The 22,989-nt window shown below is 48.8% G+C and overlaps 1 protein-coding gene across 6 annotated transcripts in view; it reads right to left on the bottom strand.

Annotated features, from left to right (window-relative positions):
• CLCN1 (chloride voltage-gated channel 1) overlaps nucleotides 1-22,989 on the bottom strand; it is a 109,909-nt gene that overhangs the window by 47,498 nt on the left and 39,422 nt on the right. For all 6 annotated transcript variants that reach the window (XR_014520475.1, XR_014520476.1, XR_014520477.1 and 3 more), the window contains exons 2-3: nucleotides 6,853-7,006; nucleotides 5,539-5,670 (exon numbers count right to left, since the gene is read on the bottom strand). Coding sequence is in view for 3 of the 6 variants with exons in the window: in XM_083481391.1 (XP_083337517.1) it covers nucleotides 5,539-5,670; nucleotides 6,853-7,006 (286 nt within the window). In the remaining 3 variants the exon portion in view is untranslated. The remainder of the gene's footprint in view (nucleotides 1-5,538; nucleotides 5,671-6,852; nucleotides 7,007-22,989) is intronic.

Below are 22,989 nucleotides of genomic sequence, written 5' to 3'. Positions count from 1 at the left end.
CAGGTGCCACTTCGGAACAAGCCAGTACCGATCCAGGTGGAAGCGATTGACGGACGACTTCTGCGTTCAGGTGCTGTTACTCAGGAGACCCAGCCCCTGGTCCTGTGTCTCCAGCAGCACCGGGAGTTGCGAACTTTGGACATTGCCTCTATGCCCCGCTTCCCCCTGGTACTCGGGATGGACTGGCTGGAAGCCCACAACGTTCAGATTGACTGGGTCAAACGGACCGTGCACTTCCCAGACCCATGTTCCCATGCTCAATCCGGAACGCTGGCGGCCGCGCCCTCAGAGGAGGCAGCACCCACGCTCCCAGCCGTGTACCAGGACTACCAGGATGTGTTCGAGGAACGGGGGGCAGACCAGCTGCCGCCGCATCGGCCTTTTGACTGTGGCATAGACCTCCAACCCGGAGTGCCTTTACCAGTGAGTCGCTTATATTCCCTAACAGAGCCAGAGCGCGAGGCTTTGCAGGACTTCTTGCGCAAGAACCTGGAGCGTGGGTTCATTAGGCCTTCCACCTCGCCTACCGCGGCACCAGTGCTTTTCGTTAAGAAGAAATGTGGGGAACTCCGCCCTTGCCATGATTACCGAGCCCTGAACAAAATTACCGTCCCAGACCGGTACCCCTTACCCCTTATCTCGGAGCTGCTGGAGCGGGTGCAAGGGGCACAGGTGTTCACCAAGCTGGACCTCCGAGGGGCCTACAACTTGATTCGGATCCGAGCCGGGGATGAGTGGAAGACAGCGTTTGGGACCCGGTACGGGCAGTTCGAATATTTGGTTATGCCTTTCGGTTTGTGCAACGCGCCTGCTGTGTTCCAACGCTACATCAACCACGTGTTTCAGGACTTGTTAGACAAGTACGTGGTGGTGTATTTGGATGACATACTGATTTACTCCCGTGACCCGGCTCACCATGAGGGACATGTCCGGACCGTGCTGCAGCGCTTGCGTGAGCACCGTTTGTACGCAAAGCTCAGCAAGTGCGAGTTCCATCAGCGGACTGTGGACTTCCTTGGTCACCGGCTCTCTCCAGATGGGGTGCAAATGGACCCGGGGAAGGTGACAGCGGTTCGAGAATGGGCGGCACCCCGGAACCGCAAGGACCTACAGCGTTTCCTGGGGTTCGCCAATTACTACCGGACCTTCATCGCTGATTATGCTCATCGCACCACCCCGTTGACCCGGCTACTGCGCCCAAAGACGCCGTTTTCCTGGGACAAGGAGGCAGAGGAGGCGTTTCAGGGGTTGAAGGCCTGTTTCCAGAGGGCACCAATCTTACAACATCCTGACCCCTCTCGACCCTTTGTGGTGGAGACCGACGCCTCCAGTACGGCTCTCGGTGCCGTCTTGTCTCAACAGATTGGGCCTGAAGCGCCACTCTTACCCTGTGCCTTCTATTCCCGCCAGCTCCTACCAGCGGAGCGTAACTATACTGTGTGGGAGCGGGAACTACTGGCCATCAAGGTAGCCTTTGAGGTCTGGCGTCACCATCTTGAGGGGGCACGACATCCGGTGGAGGTGAGAACCGACCACCGGAACCTGGAGTACCTCCAGACCACCCGCAAGCTGAACCAAAGACAGATCCGGTGGGCATTGTTCTTTTCCCGGTTCCAGTTCCGGATCCGCTACATCCCTAGCTCTCAGAATCAGAAGGCGGATGCCCTGTCCCGGAAACCTGAAGACAACGCAGACACGGTACAGCAAGCAGAACCCACCACGATCCTACCTCCGGCTGCATTCCTGGCCACCCAGGAGACGCAGCCACTGCAGGTTCGGGTGCGGGAACAGCAGCGGGTCGACGCTTGGGCCCAGGATCGGCTCCGGGAGCTGGCTGAAGGGTCCAGCCGACAGTATCCGGGGCTGGTCCTGCATCAGGGCCTTCTGCTGCATCATGGTCGTCTGTACATCCCGCCAGGGCCACTACGGCTGGAGGTTCTCCGGATGGCCCATGATGCCCCAGCAGCGGGGCACTTTGGACGGTATCGGACCACCCATCTGGTCAGTCGTGAGTTTTGGTGGCCCCGCCTGAAGGCTGACGTGGCTCGCTACGTTGTTGGTTGTGATGTCTGCCGGCGCGCCAAGGGACCTACCGGGCGACCCCCCGGCCTACTTCAGCCATTGCCAGTTCCACCGCGCCCTTGGCACACGGTTTCATTGGACTTTATAGTGGACTTACCCTCGTCTCGTGGCTGTACCTGCCTTCTGGTTTTCTCCGACCATTTCACCAAGATGGTGCACTGCGCTCCCTGTCCATCTGTACCCACAGCCAAGGAAACTGCTCAGCTGTACCTTCAGCATGTATTCCGCTTGCATGGCCTACCTGAGCGCGTGGTGTCCGACCGGGGCGTTCAGTTCACATCCCGGTTCTGGCGAGCATTACACCAGACCCTCGGGACAGAGGTCTGCCTCTCGTCAGCCTACCACCCACAGACCGATGGCCAGACGGAACGGGCGAACGCGGTGCTGGAGCAGTACCTCCGGTGTTACTGCAGCTACCAGCAGGATGACTGGGTCGACCACCTGGCATTGGCAGAGTTCGCCTATAACAACGCGGTGAATGCGTCCACCCAGCAGACCCCGTTCCAGGCCAGTTATGGTTATCATCCACGGCTGTTTCCAGAAGTGCTGCCGGCGTCCGCGGTCCCGGCGGTGACGGAGTGGCTTCAAGAGCTCCAGTCCCAGCAACAGCTTTTGGTGGAGCAACTGCACCAGGCCAAGGAAGCGTACAAAGCCCAGGCCGACCGCCACCGCCAGGTGGGGCCGGAACTTCGCGTCGGTGACCTGGTTTGGCTCTCCACTCGCCACCTCCACCCCTCTCGACCTTCGCGGAAGTTGGACGCCCGCTTCACCGGCCCGTTCCCTATCGTAGACCAAGTCTCTCCTGTGGCATTTCGTCTCCGGTTACCCGCAACCCTGAAGGTTCACCCGGTCTTCCACAGGTCCCTTTTGAGTCCGGTGGCCCCACCCGACGAGTTCCACCCGAACCGTCCCCGACCGCAGCCAGTGTTGGTTCGGGGAGAGCCTGAGTACGAGGTGGAACGCATCCTGGACTCCCGATACCGCAGGGGAAAGCTGCAGTATCTCATTGACTGGAAGGGGTACGGACCGGAGGACCGTTCCTGGGAACCAGCGGCCAACGTCCACGCACCTGCCTGCCTCCGAGAGTTCCATGCGACGTACCCCGGCAAGCCGGGTCCGGACCCTCGGTTGAGGGGGGGGCCTGGGAGGGGGGATGGTGTGATGGCCTGGGATTCCGATTCGGAGGATGAAACAGAGGAATCCCAGCCTGCACAAGAGTCCCCGCCTCCAGGGCCGGCTGAACTGGGGCAAGGCCTAGATGCTGAAGAACCTGCACCTGTGGCAGTGCATCAGGAGCTGGCCCCAGGTGAAACCCTTCTGGCCCCAGAGAGGCTTGACGACTCAGTGGCCACAGGTGAGCCTCCTCCAGGGCCCAGTAACCCTTCGGCCTCTCCTGATCTGCAGAGGCTTAGGGCAGAGAGGCGAAGGGAACTGGTTGCCCCCAGGAGGAGTGCTCGCCTTAAGGCCAGAGGAGGCGGGGCTCCTGGGGGCCGGGACCGCCTCTGGCCTTAGAAGAGGATAAAAGCCCAGTCAGCCCGGCCCCAGGTTGCGGGAGCAACGTCGTTGTTGGCTTCGGACCTTCCTGTGTTCCTGATCCCTGCTCGGCCTCCTGTTCCTGACTATCCGGTACTCCTGTTCCCTGCTCGGCCTCCTGTTCCCGACCATCCGGTGTTCCTGCTCCCTGCACAGCCTCTTGTTCCAGCGTTCCTGTTCCCCGCCCGGCTCTCTGCCTCGGACCTCGCCCCTCTTCGTGTGGACTCTGCTACACCCAAGGTACCTTACCCCCGGGACCAGCACACCTTTTATCATGTCAAAAGATTTGCTCTTTGCAAGGCCAGCCAGGCTGGTGTGCACAAGCCAGCCCGGGGATTCCTTGTCTGGCACAGTTCTGCAGCTTGTACTTTCATTCATATCCCAATTAATCAAAATCCTACAATGTATTAATTTCTAGGGTTTAGGGGTGGGGTCACCCCAACTCTGGGGTGGGGATGCAGGTGGCACTGTGGGTTAAACCACAGAGCCTAGGACTTGCCGATCAGAAGGTCGGCGGTTCGAATCCCCGCAACGGGGTGAGCTCCCGTTGCTCGGTCCCTGCTCCTGCCAACCTAGCAGTTTGAAAGCACGTCAAAGTGCAAGTACATAAATAGGTACCACTGCAGTGGGAAGGTAAACGGTGTTTCCGTGCGCTGCTCTGGTTCGCCAGAAGCAGCTTAGTCATGCTGGCCACATGACCCGGAAGCTGTCTGCGGACAAACCTATAAGCCTATAGAGCGAGATGAGCGCGCAACCCCCAAGTCGGTCATGACTGCACCTAATGCTCAGGGGTCCCTTTACCTTTACACAGGAGGCACCAAAAGCCTGCCATAGCTGTTTGCCTGTGTCACTGTCACCCGCACCCCATTCCCCTAACTCTCTCGTGACTGCTTCAGCTCTGACTTCATATTGTGTACCTCAGCAGGGGTTGGGGATTCCCCTCAATGGTCACTGAGGCTGGAGCCACATGCAGACTGTATGCTGTTCCCTGACTGTGTAGGGTAAAGGCAGCCATGTCATAGCTATTACTAAAAGCCTGGATTCAAGAACAGGGGTCTGGATGTATTTTCTTCAAATTGGCAGGTGAGAGTTGGTGTAGATTGCTGCTCATAGCTGTCTATACAAGAGTACATATATTCCTTTGCAAACCGGGTCTGTTGTTTTTTAAGACCTTTCAAACTTCACACAGATCTTCTCCCTTGTTATTGCTCTTCCCAGCAGCCTGTAGCATGGATTCATGTTATATATATATATATATATATTTGCTTTCGTAGATTTATATATATATATATATATATATATATATATATATATATATATATAGGTTTACAAAAATATGTGCACTGTCTCTTTTTTCAAGTTGCTACAGATCAGTTTCATTTGTTGTGAGACATTAGTGTTACATACACCAATTACATGCCCTCTTAAACAATCCAGTAGTAAAATCAGCAGCAACTAGGCCCTTGACAAGCTTTGAAAACCTCCTCTTAACAACAAAGAGACATGGCAAAGGGATGGTATCCGCAATAGACAAAATACCGCTCCAAAATCCCACAAACCCCCTCGACATAATCAAAAAACAACTGGAGGACAACATAGGCTATGAGATTAACCCCACCCAATGGACTAGAAAGTGGTCTAAACCTCCCTTTAAATCCATATCAGCGAAAAGAACTCACTCTGAAACTCACTTACAGATGGTACCTAACACCACATAAACTAGCGCTGATACGCCCAGGAGTCTCACCAAAATGCTGGAGAGGATGCACCTCCACAGGTACATACTTCCACATGTGGTGGGAATGTCCTAAAGTCCAACTCTTCTCGATTTGTGTTATTAATGAAGGGTTTTTGGTGCAAACAATGTGCCCCGTGAACAACAAATGAGTTGGGGGGAGGATCGCAAAGGGTCAGTCCACCTACCTTGCAGGCTCTTGGCACTGGAGTAATCCACCCCCCAGCTCACCAGTGCCATGACAAGGCCCAGGAGGACCAAGAAGATCCAGTCTTCTCCCATCTTCTTGGTAACATAGTTCTGGATTCTTTTAGCGCAGGCTGTGGAGGATAAAGAAATTTCAGACCATAACAGTGCGAGTTGACAAAAAGCTGCAGTACTTGGATATCAGCTCAATCAGCTTCAATGAATTCAATAGGAATCAAATCAGCTTCAATCCATGTACTTAATCAAATATTGACTGTGCATTTGGCTTAAAATCAGCAAACAGTAGGCATAAAACAAACAAGAAAAAATAAGAAATGTTTCCCATTTCACCTAATCTGTGAAAATTGTAAAACTGGCAGACCTGAATAGTCCATCTAACAGGACATTACATGTTGTGCATTCAAGAACAATATGATAAAAGCCACATGGTGGTGTCAGTCACTGGTCTCCTCCCATGAACTCCTAATTTCCAGAGCTCAAAAATATGTGAGGCGCATTGAGAGTAAGTTATCATTTCTGAATTATCTCATTCTGTATAGTAATGGCCCCAAACACCATTACATTCGCCTAACCCTTTTCTTGAGCCAATTTATTCCACTGTCTTCCTACTGCTATGGCTAGTCATCCCTGGTGATAGCTTCCTTTCGACTGTAAGAGCATTTAAGTTCTTATTTCTACCACCTGCGTTCAACATGCATATTTGTAAATAAACTCAAATGCTACAGAACCCACCATAAATGTCCAGCAACCTCAGAAACCAAACCCAGGAAGCTGCTCCTGGAATGCATCACCTTGCTGGGAAACGAGTAGCACATAATAGTGCCATTCAACCAGTTAGTCACTTGTGAAAAGTTCCTCAACTCTTATCTCAAGCCTGTTTCTGAAAACCTAACCCTCTGTAACCCATGCAGCAGGTGTGGGAAACTCTGGCCTTCCAAATGTTGTTGTGGTACAGTAAGTCTCCCATCAGCCTAGACTATTGTCTATGCTGGCTGGGGTTGATGGGAGACGTAGTTCAGCAGCATCTGAAGGACCAGAGGTTCCCCACTCCTGCCACAGTTATTTGGTGGTCAATGTGCAGCTCCTCACTACACACCAGTGTAGTAGGAAGGTTCTCCAGAAGGTAGATAGCTTCCAGAAGATGGAATGAAAGTACCAAAGCTTTCTATTCACCTCTGGGATTGTTTCATTGCATCCACACACACCCTGACACAATTAACTCCATCCATTTTCACGCTGGATAGTGTACCAGTGTGGAAAGCCCGTTGGAAAAGCAGGGCTTCACTGAGGCCTACCATGGCACTTGGAGTAGCGTTCTGCTTTCACTTCGGCCTGGCTGGCTCGCTTCAGGGGCCCCTGGCCATTGCGTTGGGGCCTCTTCTCCCCCAGGAGTTCATCTTCTTCCTTCCGGGAAAGACTGCAGAGGTTGTCTGTGTACTGGCCATAGAGCTGAGGATAGAGGAGTGGGCAGTTAGCACAACCAAGTCACTCATAAAACATCAAAAAGAGACCAAGGGGGACTTGATAGCAGCAAGACCCCATAGGTGGTTTCCTTAGATCCGTGCCATCTTTAATTTACATCTACTTTAATGATGTGTAACTAGCATGCAGACCGTAACCACCCAATGAATCTGCATGTGTGATCAAGCCAGATCTCTGGACAAATGTTGGGTCCAAACTAGATGCATGTAACAGTCTCCAAACTTGTGCTTGGACTTTAAAAAATGAAAAACTGCATTGGGATGTACAGCTCTTTTCTGTGGACCATTTTTCCAATTATGTATGATGCTTTTCCATCTATAAGGGAAAATATATGAACACAGCCTGTGTGTATTATGTGTACACACAGATCCTGCTTTCTGAACAGAATGCATTCCCAGGAAAATCATTCATTAGGTGAGTGTTCACATAATGAGCTGGTGATTTCCATTATTTCCGAAGGGAACATTTCTAATCTGTGATTTGTCTCCTTCTGTCCCTGGTTTCTGCCCAAAAAAGGCAAAGAAAGGTGATTTGTCTGATCTCTCCTGCTCCCTGATCTTGCTAATCTCCCTCCCTACCTCCATGATTTCTGCCGGAAATGACTGCCAGTGACCAGCAAAACGCAGACAACTAAAGAAAGGGGCAATCTCTGGACATTCAGATATCTGAATCAACCATTTGTGTAGCAAAGTTTGAGTATAATTCTTTGTGTTCAGATAACTGAAATTTTGCATGAGAAGTATTCTGATAGCCGGACCTGCGTGTACAATCCCTGTAACCCACGTGATCATATCCTTTACAAATCATTATCCTTTACCTCTGTGTAATTAGTTCTTTGGCATTAAAATCAACAGACCGGCCAGACACAGGAAATAAGCCAGTGCTTGCAGAGCAACAGGAAGAAAATAAGATCCATTATTTTCAAAATGACTATGGTCAACAATAAATGGAAGATGCTGAGGCTGCAATTTAAAAAAATAATAATATCCCCCTGTGGCGATCACACAGGGTCCCCAGACGTTTGACGGTCTATTGATCCCTGTGCCACCACTGTGCTCACTTCCCTGCTGCCACCAACCCGTTTCTCTCGGGTACACACAGAGTCCAGACAGTTGTTAACGTTAAACCAAATAAACAAGTTTATTTTATAAGCCTTAACAAGTTTATGGTTTCAGATAATTTTTATTGTCAGTTTCTTAATCTTAGTTTCTTTACCGGCCTATCCCCTTCCTAATACCTTCTGACTGATTATCTCAACTGTCTATCTGTCTCCTCTTAACAGATTCTCTCACTCTCTCACATCAAAACTATCCCAACCCACAGATGTATCCTCACTCTCTCTTCTCTAACACCTGACTGACTCCTTAACGACACTAACTCTAACTCCTCCCCTTGGGTTCCCACTTGCCAATCACTTCACACTCATTTAACCCTTTCCTTATGACCCAGCATAATGTCACCTAGGAGGGCAACCGTCACCCCCACCCCTTAAGACAGCTCACTAAATGGAGCCATTGTACCCAGGAAGCAATTGTTCCTCATACTTCTGGCAGAAGAAGCTCAGAAAATTATCATCCCAACTTCTGTTCATATAGTCTTTCCACCACCCATGCCAGCGAAATAAAAGGCAGCTGCCCTCACAGAGTGGCACGGGGTTGAGCCACAGGGGTGGCATGAGGACACAGCAGGCATCCCCCCCCAAAAAAAATTGCCCTTAAAAAATGCTCCCAGGGCCACTGCCCCGGCTGCCCCACCCATCCTATGCCACTGGAATAGCCAGCCACCCCACAAAGACTAACAGATCCAACAGATTTCCAAAATATCCAAAGGATGATGGAGAATACTATGACAACACCTCTGTCGCTGCCCTGGTGGAGATGTGGAATGGAAGACGATCTGGAGCAATTTGACAAGGTTGCTTCTCAGCATCCTCTCCCCAAATCGAAATGTGGAATGGAAGACGATCTGGAGCAATTTGACAAGGTTGCTTCTCAGCATCCTCTCCCCAAATCTCTCCATGACCTGGGCTGGGAAGAAACTTGCTGGTCTAAGAGGCGGCAGGAGGGATGGCGATGAATAAATCTTTATCCGCTGCTGCCATGTACCCAGTCAAGCTCATCCTTTCAGTCTTCCAGTGAAATTATCAGCCTTCTACTTACTAATAGTCATTAACAAACAGAAAAAGCCAGGAGGGTATTCAACCATCTAATTTGTCCCTCAGCCGCAAAATTCACTGAGTTACTGTATTTCACTGCATAATAGTCACAGTTTTAATGCCGATTCTTCTTTACCAAAAAAAGGATGGTGTGGCGATTATGTGATGAAAAACCGAAGCACAACCATTATGTGAGGAAACATTTTTTTATTGCCGAACATGCTTATGTTTATGTTGCTTATTAATTGTTACTAACTGTTTTTGGTGCAATCAAGGTCTCTTATGCCCAGCGGCGTAGCGTGAGTTGTCAGCACCCGGGGCAACGCAAGTAATTTGCGCCCCCTAACCCGGGGTAAGGCAAGTAATTTGCGCCCCCCCAACCCCTAACCTGCGAGTTGCCGCGCAAACAACGCTGCTTGCCCGGAGGAGGATGGAGGCAGAAGCAGCCGCCGCCTGTGGCTGGGCCGAGGGGATGGCGGCGGCGGCAGGGTGCAGAGGCTGCCCGTGCCCGGCCAGGCGTCGGTGGCGGCGGCGGCGCTGCTGCAGCGGCTGCGCCTCCTGCGAGCAGTGAGCGGAGCGCAGCCACAGCGACGGCGGGGGGCGCGCGCGCTAGGGCGCAAGGCTGGCGGTGGCGGCGGGGAGCCCGGCGGAGGAAGGAACTTGTCCCTTCCCTCTGGATTCGCGCCCCCCCAGATGTTGCGCCCGGTGCGGTCGGCACCCCTGGCACCCCCCACGCTACGCCACTGCTTATACCTCACTCATGGCAGATATGTCCGCCCGTCCGCTCCCCTTGCACCTTCAGCTGGTACTGAGCATGCGCTCTGAGAATGCCCTGCCACTATTATGCAGTGAATGCTTTGGGACTGATTTTAGGGCCTGAATAAAGGGGTGCGAGTATTATGAGGTGGCGACAATGATGCGGTGAAATATGGTATTTTGTTCCAGCCCCAGTCTTTCTGCCTAACCAGCCTCACAGGGTTGTTGTGTGGATGCCTCCAGGCAGCCCTGACCTCACCCCTCCCAATTCCTGTCAGAAATCCATTTCAGAGGCTTCTCCCCACTGAGCAATCCACTCCTGGTGCTAATTTAAACATGGCCGTCGTTTGAAATTGCACTTCTATGAATTTTGCGATGCAGTTCTCCAGCCAAATAGATGTGTACAAAAACATGTTCATTAGGGAAATGCAAACATAAAAATGTATATATTGCTGAAAATGACTTATGGGAATGCATTGTATTAGGGAAAGCTGCTTGCAAATGTCCACATACAGTGATACTTCAGGTTACATACGCTTCAGGTTACAGACGCTTCAGGTTACAGACTCCTCTAACCCAGAAATAGTACCTTGGGTTAAGAACTTTGCTTCAGTATGAGAACAGAAATCGTGCTCTGGTGGCAGCAGGAGGCCCCATTAGCTAAAGTGGTGCTTCAGGCTAAGAACAGTTTCAGGTTAAGAACGGACCTCCGGAACGAATTAAGTACTTAACCCGAGATACCACTGTATTAGGCAAAAATGTATAGAAAAATTGGTATACTTTTGGAGAAATGTGCTCTAAAATGCCGACATCTCTTTATGAGGACATTCTATCGAAAACACACACAAGCTGATGCAGATATGTGGTGAACCGAAGTTAAGTTTGGAAAAACAAGAAACCGAAAGAAATGGAAAACTGTCGAGATTTATCCATCCCTGGTCAAAATAGCTTTCATAAAGCACACTGATTCTGTAAGGCAGGAAGGTAAGTTGTCCAAACTAAATAAATCAATGTAAAATAAGATTTCCAACAGTAATAAATACGAAACTTATTCTTATGTTTTCAACAGCCTTTCTTTTTTTTAAAAGACACATCATATCACAAAGCACAGCAAGAATATTTTAGCACTGAACCTCAGAAGGAAGAACTACTATTTTCAGCCACCGAAGAGACAAAGCCTCTCCCAGTGGGAAATAACACAGTCCTCTAGTCCAAGGCTGCAATATATTTTATAATGGGGCTCAGTGAGAAACTCTGGAGTGGCTGTGTCTTGTGCGTGATCTTCCCCCTAGTGGTTCTAGGTGAGTTTTGAGTTGCAATAAAATAGAGGAGTAGTAAAAGAGGGTTTTCCACTGCAGCAAAAAAAAAATCAAAAAAAAATCAAAGGGTTAGTTTCTTCCTGTTGTCCCTCTTGCTTCTTTTCTCCAATTTAACTTCTACTTATGGATGCCCCGGGGACTTGCAGGCAAGACTGTGGAGCCTAGGTTGGGCAGAGTTCAGAGTTCAAGGTGCTTTCCTGCTCTTGAAGTAGTACTGTGGATCAACAGGGCTTTGAGCTAGCTGAATATGCTGTCTTACACGCCAAGCAGATTTCTGAATCCCCTTTCTCCCTTTCTTTTTGCATGTCCCCCATTTCTCGGTGAGCGGCCTGGGGAAGGATTTATTTGAGAACACACAGCTCTTTTGTCACATGCCCTTCAATAACCCAGCACTGGCTTGAACGCTCACTAGGAGGCTCGTGTTCCCCCACTAGCAAATGTCCTGAGCTCTTGGCAGTTCACACCTCGCAGAACACGGCCCTCCTCCCCATCTTCTGCGCACACAGACACACACACACACATGCTCCAAGTGCCAGGAGGAGGATGGGTGATGCTTGAATCAGCAGAACAAGACACTGCCCTTGCCACTATTGCTGGGGAGGGACAGAGAGCATTGAGCCAAATAAAACTCAGCTCCCCCACTCTGCATGTCCTACGAAAGGATGGGAGAGGGGTTGGTTGGTTAGGGGTAACCACACGTTGACAAATGTGACATTGTGATTCTTACAGGGAGAGGGGAGAGCCATTGGATTTGCAGGAGAAAGGGTTAAGAATACATGAATCCACTTCTGCTTATTTGTTCCAAATGTCCTCCTCCTTGCTTTTATTAAAAATAAACCATGGTGCTGGGGCTTTAAAACACAGATCCAAGCATAATGTGCAGTGGGACTCCCTGTTTGGGACATCTTCATTACTACTGATGGTTTTCACCACTCCTAAATGTACCCCAAGGGACGCGGGTGGCGCTGTGAATTAAACCACAGAGCCTAGGACTTGCTGATCAGAAGGTTGCCGGTTCGAATCCCCGCAACAGTGTGAGCTCCCATTGCTCAGTCCCTGCTCCTGCCAACCTAGCAGTTCAAAAGCACATCAAAGTGCAAGTAGATAAATAGGTACAGCTCCAGCGGGAAGGTAAACGGCGTTTCCGTGTGCTGCTCTGGTTCACCAGAAGCGGCTTAGTCATGCTGGCCACAAGACCCGGAAGCTGTACGCCGGCTCCCTCGGCCAGTAAAGCAAGATGAGCACCGCAACCCCAGAGTCGGCCACGACTGGACCTAATGGTCAGGGGTCCCTTTACCTTTACCTTTAAATGTACCCCCTATTTCCTCATCCATCCATGTCCTAAGGACCTAAACAATTGTTTTTTGGGGGGAGCAGGGCATGGACAATTGTTTTTTCCTGCACAGGGATAGCAATGTGGTGCCCCTCTGATGCTTCTGGATTCCCATCAGCCCCATCCAGCGAGGACAAGTGGTCTGGGATTGTGCAAACTGTAATCCAAGATGCCTCCTTCCTGTCTGGATGGAGAACAGAGAGTCGTGTATACGGGTGTGTGCTGAAACAAGCTTACTATACAAAGGTAAAACTAATACCTGTTGTTCCACACACACTTTGGGCCTGCCCCACACACCGCTGATGAATGGTCCACAGATAGTTGCCCTAAAGGTCCTTGGGCTGAAGAAGGTTCCTCCTTCTTGAAATAAACCATCATTTATCAAAAGGGTGGGCAATCTTTCCCCCCACTTTTCTTCTTTTAAGGGTTCCATTTCCTCATCAGCAGTATGCTAGGGCACATTCCCATGCCACCAATGTGTGGAGCCCTCCTCATATAAGAGTTGAAAGGGACCACAAGGGTCATCTAAGTCCAACCCCTAGCAATGCAGAAATCTTTTGCCCAACATGGGGTTCGAACCCACGAACCTGAGATTAAGATTCTCATGCTCTACCAACTGAGCTCTACTAACAGTTGGTGGGGTGTTTGCATGCCAGTAAGGGGCAGAGCCAAAGCCAAGGACGGGCAGAACTAACCTGCAACAAACACCTCAGTACATTCATTTTCACCGTGGCTACCTCAGTGAATGATTCCGAATCCTCTGTAGATTTATTCAAAGGTAAGCCCTACTGTATTTGATAGAGTTACTCTCAAGGACTGCCCACACTCCCGCTTGTCCCATGCGTAGAAGGCATGGGTCCAAGCAGTTTTTCGCCTATCCCGTGCTTTCTAGACACAGGTCTGAGTGGTTTTACACTTGTCTCACTGCTTTCGCAGGGAAAACAGGCTCTTTAGTGCTAAATTGAAGCCAACAACCATCTGCGGAAAACCTGGTTGCCGTTTGCTCCGATTCAGCACTAAAGAGCAGGTTTTCCTGGGGGAAAGCAGCAGGACAAACAAAAGCCTGGATGAGCCTTCAAATAAGTATACAGAGATGATGATGATGATGATTATTTTAGTAGAACGGACCAATACAACTACTGTTCTGGAAAGCAAGTGAAAATAATTCCTTTCTGACTTTACTGTGTCACAAATACACACATGCACATGGTGGAAGCCTACCAACTCATTCCCAGAGAGCCTGAAAACAATGACTTCTTTTCCCCCAAGTCAATTGGGGATAAAGTAAAAAGCCATCAATATATCAAATAAAATATTTACCCTTCTGACTGTTTTTAAACTGTGTAGAAAGAGGAGAAAAACACTTTTTAAAGCCAAGAAATATAGAGGAAACAAAGAAGGAGGGAGGAAATATGATGGGATAGAATAACAGAACAGCTTCAGGAAGCATTGCAGACGGCATAAAATGTGACTACCTGTGATGTTGACCTAACTATGATGATGCAGCAATAAACAACTTTAAAAACAAAACAAAAACAAAGTCCTTATACTGTGCTTATACACTGTAATCCATTGTGTCTTATTTCTATTCAACCATGCTATGACAGGAGTTGATGGTGTCTTAAATCATATGAACTAAAGCATGTTTAGCTGAGGACTAAATCGTACTCCTACAGCTGCATACACACTTTAAAGCACAACTGAAGCACATTCTTTCCCCTCTAAGAATTCTGGGTTTGTTAAGGGTTGCTGGGAACTCTTATCTCTGTGAGGGGTAAACTACAGTACCCAGAATTCTTTGCAGGGGGAACGTGTTTTGAATGTGCTTTAAAGGTACAGTGTGTGTGTGTGAACATTCAGCTATCACAGAATATATAAAACACAGAATATAAAACACCTGTATTTAGACTAGAAAATACAGAATACAAAAACATCTGTATAGGCCAGTGGTGGGGAACCTGCAGAAAGTGGGATACATGTGGTTCCCAGCCTCATTTCATGCAGAAGGGAAGGGAGGGAAAGAGTCAGAGACTGAGAGTCCACGTGCTGTTTTCCTTCTCTCCCCCCCCCCTCCCCTCTCTACTGTAGGTTTGGAATATTGGAAAACTTCTATTAAAAAATTATTTTAAGGTGCTTGTGCATGAATAAACAAATTCTTGCATGTATGCCCAAATTGGACCTCAGGTTTCTGGATTTTATGATGGATGAGTAAGTACTAATCGAGGGGAGGGTGACAACAAGACAAAGTACCAATATCCTCAAGCATTAAAAGGGCAAAAATGTAAAGGACCCCTGGACAATTAAGTCCAGTCAAAGGTGACTCTGGGGTTGCGGAACTCATCTTGCTTTCAGGCTGAGGGAGCCAGCGTTTGTCCACAGACAGCTTTCCAGGTCACGTGGCCAGCATGACTAAGCTGCTTCTGGAGCAACAGAACAACACGACAGAAACCAGAGCGCACGGAAACGCTGTTTACTTTCCTGCTGCAGAGGTACCTATTTATCTACTTGCACTGGCGTGCTTTCGAACTGCTAGGTTGGCAGGAGCTGGGGCAGAACAATGGGAGCTCATTCTGTCATGGGGATTTGAACCGCCGACCTTCTGATTGGCAAACCCAAGAAACTCGGTGGTTTAGACCATAGTGTCACCCGCATCCCCCATCAAGCCTTAACCTACTAGTGTGGAAGGGAAACATGGAGGTGGATTTTGGAGGAATAAAACTCAAAGCACTCCATGTGGGGATGAAGGCACGTAAACCACATGTGGAAACAGCAGCCCATGTATGTGTGGATATGCCCTAGTGTATGCCCTAGTTTGATCAAACTGTGGGAGGCAGTGGAAGACAGGAGTGCCTGGTGTGCTCTGGTCCATGGGGTCACAAAGAGTTGGACACGACTAAACGACTAAACAACAACAATGCCCTAATCTGAAACTCTCTAACACTTACACTGAAATAAATCCAGTAGGACTTGCATACAAATAAATCTGAATAAACCACTGTGTGTCTCTATTTCTCTTACTTGCTGAATTGAAAGGGAGAATATGTTGGACCTGGAATTGTGCCTAGAAACAGGCTGGGGCATCCATCAAGGAAACCAAGCAAGCTTTTATGCCAAAAAAACAGGTCTGAAGCATGATTGAAATAGATGTAGATAATTGGTCTCATCCAGGAGCAACTGGACTTGAACTGCAACCAAACACTCAAGCACCTTGCCCTGGAAGGCAACATTTGGAATTTGCCAATATTTATTATAATCTTCTGTGTCTCAGAAGGACTTTTTCATTAGCAGATGTACGACTGCCTCATCTAGGGCAGCCGGGTCTTTCCCCACTTATGAGGTATTCACTATCTCCCTGGTCCAGCTGATCAAAGTCCCTCCAGATGATGTTATATGCCAGGAAGGGCAAAGGCAGGGCATGTAGAGGTACACCTGTCCAGACTGGTTCTATGCCACATTAGGCTCGATAACAAGCTTTCGTCCATGTTTGGCGAGACACACTGTGAGTCATCTACCACCTTGTGTTCAAGCCACCTCCCAAACTGCTTCATAGCTTAGATCTTTCCAGTGAATTAAGGAGCCAGCTGGACCTTTCTCAGTGGGAGAGGATATTTGGATCAAGTACATCTATTGCCCTAACTTCACAGGGAGACCAAGGCATCAAAAGTACTGTACAGTATTGGAAACCCTGCAAGAGCTCTCAGAAGCCTCTGAGATTCCATTGTCTTCCAGGGTCCAGCAGCCCTTTAGAACAGAATAGTCATGCAAAAGAGAGTGCAAAATTTCAAAGATGCTAAGAAGAACAGGTTCTTTAGTTCTGCAATATGCCCGAAGCCACTCCCGACATAAGGGGGGGTTGCGGGCTCACGCCCACCTGCACTCGCACGGGGCTGGCTGCGGCCCTGTGCGACTTGGGAATCCTTGGGCTGCGTCATTCCCTGCGCCAGCCAATTGGCTGGCGGCAGGGGCGGGGCTAGGGGAGGTCATTTAAGGTCGGGGCAGCCTGGGATCGCACCTTTCTTTCCCTCGTACAGCTGCGGTTTGTTTGCTCTTGCTTACCGGGTTAATTTTCTTCGCTGTTTTTTCTGCTGTGTGATCTTGGCCTTTGCATTATTATGCAGATGAGACCGGGGGGGGGGGAGCGCCATCACCTCCCCCAAATGTTTAAGGGTAGTCCGATAAAGGACTCCGGGGGGCGTCGCCTCGTCCGAAACCTATGGAGGCTAGGGCCTAAAGCACACTATCGAGCGGTGACCCCTCGGGGAGCGCCTAGGGATGTGCATCTCAGGGGTTCCCCCTGTTGGTGATTAACCCTTTTCGGTTCTATGCCGGATAGTCTGATAGCACCAATGCCTAAAGCCAATACCGCTCTTACCTGTTACCAATAAAGTTGTGGCCATTTTTCGCCCATTAACCTAAATTCTGGTATCCAGTGTTTTTATTTATTCCATCTTGGGGGGGGGGGCGGGAATCGCCACGCAGTGTGTTTTGCCCCAAACACTTTTGTACACCTGGAGCCTTCCAAACAAGGCAGCGATGACATAAATTTTGAGGGTCCAATGAAAAATACAGACTGGAGCTCTGTAACACCCAACCACATATTACATCCATTAGCTCAGGTAGGTAGTTTGTTAGGAGTACAACTTTTCCTGTTTGACGATCACGCAGCAATAATCATGTGAGGGAGGAAAGCTGGATCCCGCACACTCACCCCACCCCCTCCACTGGTCCCTCCCCAATTTCCTCTGCATTCGGGGCATGCCTCCCCCCCTCATATGTGGAAAGAGCTGGTGAGATGTGCAAGGTGCATGTGTGCAGCATTACTTATCTCCTTTCTGTGTGATCTTAAACACCTGGATAGAGCTAAAGAGAACGCCCAGTCTGTTTTGTGAGATCAGAGAACAGTACAAGCATTCAAAACTGGAACTCATCTGGACCAGAAGGCAGGTGAGGAAAGGCCTCTGCCTGTCCCAGCCTTCCCCAAACTGCTGCCCTCCTGATGTTTTAGACTATTACTTCCATTCTCGGGTGGCTCTGTGGTCTAAACCACTGAGCCTCTTGGGCTTGCCAGTCAGAAGGTCAGCAGTTCAAATCCCTGCAACGGAGAGAGCTCCTGTTGCTCTGTCCCAGCTCCTGCCAACCTAGCAGTTCAAAAGCACACCAGTGCAAGTAGACAAATAGGTATGGCTGTGGCAGGAAGGTAAATGGCATTTCCATGCGCTCTGGTTTCTGTCACAGTGTCCCGTTGCGCCAGAAGCAGTTTAGTCATAGGCATTCTGGTTGGCCACAGGGAGAACAAGATGGTGATCTAGATGGGGCCTGGGGCCTGATCCAGCATACTCCTCTTACATTCTCAAACCTGGAAAGCCATAGAAATACTCTTTTTGGGGAGAGGAAGGACAACTAAATTCATTATTTTAAAGCAATAGTAAATTATATAACTTTGACACAGATTGACTTTACATCCATGTTTCCGAACCTTGGGTCTCTCAACTGTTTTTGGACTACAACTCCCATCATCCCTGACCACTGGTCCTGCTAGCTAGGGACGATGGGAGTTGTAGTCCAAAAACAGCAGAGAGGGGGGGGTTATTGTTCCATACTGATTGATAAGCCCCACTCGGTCACAAATATATCATTAAGTTCACCACAAAAATCCTGGGTATAGCCTGGAAAGGATGTGACTCAAAAAAACAACTACCCTCTTCTGATCAATACTGAAAATCAGTCCAACTGCTTCTCCCGCATGCGAGCTCTATAATATTGTGCTTGCAAGTTCTAAAGAGAGCTTTTGCAGTATGTTGTTATGCCACGGCGTGGGCACAGGGCCAGAAAGGGCCTGCAAAAATTGCAGGAGATCCTTGGACAGCAGCTGGTGAGACTGACCTGAGGAGAAAGATTAAAAGAGCTGGCTAAACGATGACTAAGAAGCAATATGATAACGGCCCACAAATATCCGAAGGGTGTAAACACCAAGCAGGGAGAAGCTGAAATTGTGAGTAAAAATGCAAAAAGAAAATAAAGATAAATGCACACATTGCTACCCGGTATTTTAAATAACCAGTTCTTAATAACAACAGACTCCTGGACTGCAGGATGTAGTTACACTGAACGGGGGAAACCCTAGCACTTCAGTTGACTCTGATGCAGCCTGAAGATATAAGCGCTGTGGGTGGTGATGACCTCACAAGGTTTTTCATTTACTATTCTCGTCTTGGGCTCCACACATAGCAGCGAGTACACAAAGTTCAGACCCCTTTCCATTCTTCTCAGCCTAATCCGTGAGCTCCTTCTCTCTCCTGATCCTGAACTCCTCCTCACCCCTTGCAGTAGCTCTCCAAGAGCACATCAGGCCAATGTTTACCACTACACAACCTTGCCGATTGCTATTTCTGTCCTGGGCTCCCCCCATACCTCTGCCATTGCTCTTGGCCTTTTATTGCTTAACCCTTCGTTAGCAATGCACACACACTTCCTCTTGGGACTTTGAACTGGGAGTCAAAGCAGCCAGGGCGGGGTGGATAATTATTTTTTTCAGCATCCTTAAATACTAAGTCAAGTCTGCAAACTGAGTAACTAAATAATAGTGACATTGCTTTCTTCATTTTCCCCACTGTCGTTTCCTACACCTCCATTCAGCAATTCTCTTCTCCTAGCTGAGAGAATTCTCCATTTTTCATCTCTAGTATCAGTTTTAGAGGTTTAAAATTTTTTAAAGCAGAAATACTAAGTGGAATAGCATCCTCACCACCACCACTGCACTGATATTTAATTAAACTGTGTGAATATTGACACATGCACCCACTTTATAGGAGGTGGGCAGAGTGCTTCTTCCACTTGCACCTCGCATATCCTCCAAGTGTCCCTATTTTCCAGAGGCTGTCCTGGAATTACGAAAGCCATCCCAGCTTCTGATCTGATCCAAGGATGTCCCTATTTCCCCAACCAGTGCCACCACCCCTGATCTCGCAAATGAGCCAGCGCTTGCCCTGAGTGATGATGGCAGCAGCAGGGGAGGCTGCGAGGCAGCATCCCATCACCTCTCCTTGGCCACCATTGCCAGCCTCCTCCTTTGGGCAGCTTGAAGCTTGGACGAGGAGGAGGGGAGGTTGTGGCCACTGAATCCCAGCCCTGTGTGATGTGCCGGCTCAGAGGGGCAGGCAGAGAGCAGGGCCACCCTGGCCAGGAAGAAAGGGAGAGTACAGTGGAGCGCAGGAAGTCTTGATTTTATTTATATATACAGTGGTACCTCTGACCCGGAAGCTGTACGCTGGCTCTCTCGGCCAATAAAGCGAGATGAGCTAATGGTCAGGGGTCCCTTTACCTCGGAGGCCCGTTCTTAACCTTGAAACTGTTCTTAACCTGAAGCACCACTTTAGCTAATGGGGCCTCCCACTGCTGCACGATTTCTGTTCTCATCCTGAAGCAAAGTTCTTAACCCGAGGTACTATTTATCGGTTAGCAGAGTCTGTAACCTGAAGCGTCTGTAACCTGAGGTACCACTGTGTGTGTGTGTGTGTGTGTGTGTGTGTGTGTAAAGGTAAAGGACCCCTGACAGTTAAGTCCAGTCATGAACGACTCTGGGGTTGCGGCACTCATCTCGCTTTACTGGCCGAGGGAGCTGGCGTTTGTCCGCAGACTGTTTTTCCAGGTCATGTGGCCTGCATGGCTAAGCCGCTTCTGGCGAAACCAGAGCAGCGCACAGAAACGCCGTTTACCTTCCCACCGGAGCAGTACCTATTTATCTACTTGCACTTTGACATGCTTTCGAACTGCTAGGTTGGCAGGAGCTAGGATTGAGCAACGGGAGCTCACCCCATCGCGGGGATTCAAACTGCCGAGCTTCTGATCGGCAAGCCCAAGGCTCAGTGGTTTACACAACAGTGCCACCCGCATCCCATATATATATATATATATATCATGCATTGTGCATCCACATCTAATCTTGCCCCCTCCTAAAATTTATTTATTGGTGTATTTTTCTTTTTATAAATGTATCAAAGAATAGAATAAATCAGGATTAAGTGGTTTTCTTAGGGTGGCGGAGGGTGTCTGTACTGTGTCCTGTTGATGTAGAAGAAGAAGAAGAAGAAGAGTTTGGATTTGATATCCCGCCTTTCACTCCCCTTCAGGAGTCTCAAAGCGGCTAACATTCTCCTTTCCCTTCCTCCCCCACAACAAACACTCTGTGAGGTGAGTGGGGCTGAGAGACTTCACAGAAGTGTGAGACTGGCCCAAGGTCACCCAGCAGCTGCAAGTGGAGGAGCGGAGACGCGAACCCGGTTTCCCAGATTACGTGACTACCGCTCTTAACCACTACACCACACTGGCTCTCAGTAGTAGTGGTGGAAATGCTCAGGGCGGGGGGCAAAAATGGGGGGGGTCATGGAGGGTCAGTGGGGAGTGAGAAATGTCCCTATTTTCATCTGAGGAATGTTGGAGGGTATGCTCTTGCCCAATCAGGGATCACGGAGTGAATGGAATGATGTGGTAACAATGCATAGCAAATCAGATCTGGTTTGGTTAACAATGGTTAATGAATGTGAACATTTTCACAAGAAGTGCTGGAAAATAACTTTTTAAAGGAAGGGTTTTTTGTGACTGCTGATTACCTGAAATAAAAATATTTTAGCATCAAAATGATGCTTCAACAAGGCATATGAAATTTTTGACTTGTGCACATACCTGCCTATCTGCAAATATGTAAATAGTATAAAATGTATTTGATATGTATTACAAAGGTGATTAGCTGTACAAAGAGACCAGTTTCTGCACACAGAACTCATGGCTGGTGCTGTTTCTTTAGATTCTGTTGGTTTTAATTCTGATGAAGTATCAGTTTCCTTATTCGCATGCCAACGGGTTCTCAATGAGTTGGCTGATGAATGTGAGTCAATGAAGGAAGAAGGCCCTTGATTATCAAAGGGATGTTGTCAAGACTCTTCTCAGCTGCACTCAGATCCCGATGCCTCATAGAACTGCCACATTCAGTTACCCAAAAAATGAATGAATGATTACCAATTCCCACTTCAAACAAAATATTCCCAGGAAACCAGCCTAAGTAATTTATGAGAGCTTCATCTGATCAGCATTCATCCATGCTGCTTTTACACAGTGCACCAATTTTGCAAAGCCCCAGGATATGTGAATTCTAGTTGCAAAACTTGCCCATGTCCAAAATGCGCCTAAGGCCACATATGTGAAGCAGTCGTGATATTCTTGGCCAAGCTGTGCCTTCCATCCTCCTAGAGCCATATAAACCTCACCCAAGTCATTAAAAAACAGAGCCATTCTCATGGACCAGCGTAGTCTGCTTTGGGCATTAAAAATTCAAAACACGCCACCATGCCCCCTTCACCCTGACTTTGCTGTGATGAGCAAGCTCTAAAGGGAGGCTTACAAACATGTTCACCTGAATGCACTTCCAACCTGATTAAGAACCCAATATGCAGGGATCACATGGAAGCATGTTTGTGCACACAGGCAAATACATTTATTAACCCCCTTTAGACTTTGCTGCTCAGCATGGCAAAGGCAGCGTTGGCAAACGTGTCTCTTATTTTGAATATTGTAATGCCTGAAGGGACGTGAGAGCAGGACCATAAAGAAGGCTGATTGCCAAAGAATTGATGCTTTTTAATTATGGTGCTGGAGGAGACTCTTGAGAGTCCCATGGACTGCAAGAAGATCAAACCTCTCCATACTTAAGGAAATCAGCCCTGAGTGCTCACTGGAAGGACAGATCGTGAAGCTGAGGCTCCAATACTCTGGCCACCTCATGAGAAGAGAAGACCCTGATGTTGGGAAAGATGGAGGGCACAAGGAGAAGGGGACGACAGAGGATGAGATGGTTGGATAGTGTTCGAAGCTACCAGCATGAGTTTGACCAAACTGCGGGAGGCAGTGAAAGACAGGAGTGCCTGGCGTGCTCTGGTCCATGGGATAAAAAAGAGTCGGACACGACTAAACGACTAAACAACAAAACAACAATACCAACAATGCCTGAAGAGGACTTGTAGTCTGCTGGTTAGAACGATGGGTTTGAATATGGGGGACAAGTTCCAAATCCCTCCTGCTTTCTGGGTAGCCTGGGGATAGGCCCAATTTCTCAGTCTAGCCAAGCCATGGGGCTCCCAATACAATTTCTGTGGGCAGAATTGTGCCACTGAGCACTTTTCTTGGTGCCTGCAAAGCTTCCAAGTTCCTAAGGAGATGAAGGCGGATATCTTATTCTCCCTTGAAAAGTACATGGAGATGAAAGAGGAAGCGGTAAGGATGATACTTGTTCCCACTTCCTCTTTCAGCTCCATATGCTTTTCAAGGCCCAGATAACCATGGTGGAAGATGAGCAGAGAGTGGAACGACCTAGTGGGTTGGAGAAAATGAGGAA

This window comes from Podarcis liolepis, assembly GCF_965112155.1.
Source record: "Podarcis liolepis genome assembly, chromosome: 17".
Classification (NCBI taxonomy): domain Eukaryota; kingdom Metazoa; phylum Chordata; class Lepidosauria; order Squamata; family Lacertidae; genus Podarcis; species Podarcis liolepis.
This window is presented reverse-complemented; position numbering and strand designations above follow the sequence as displayed.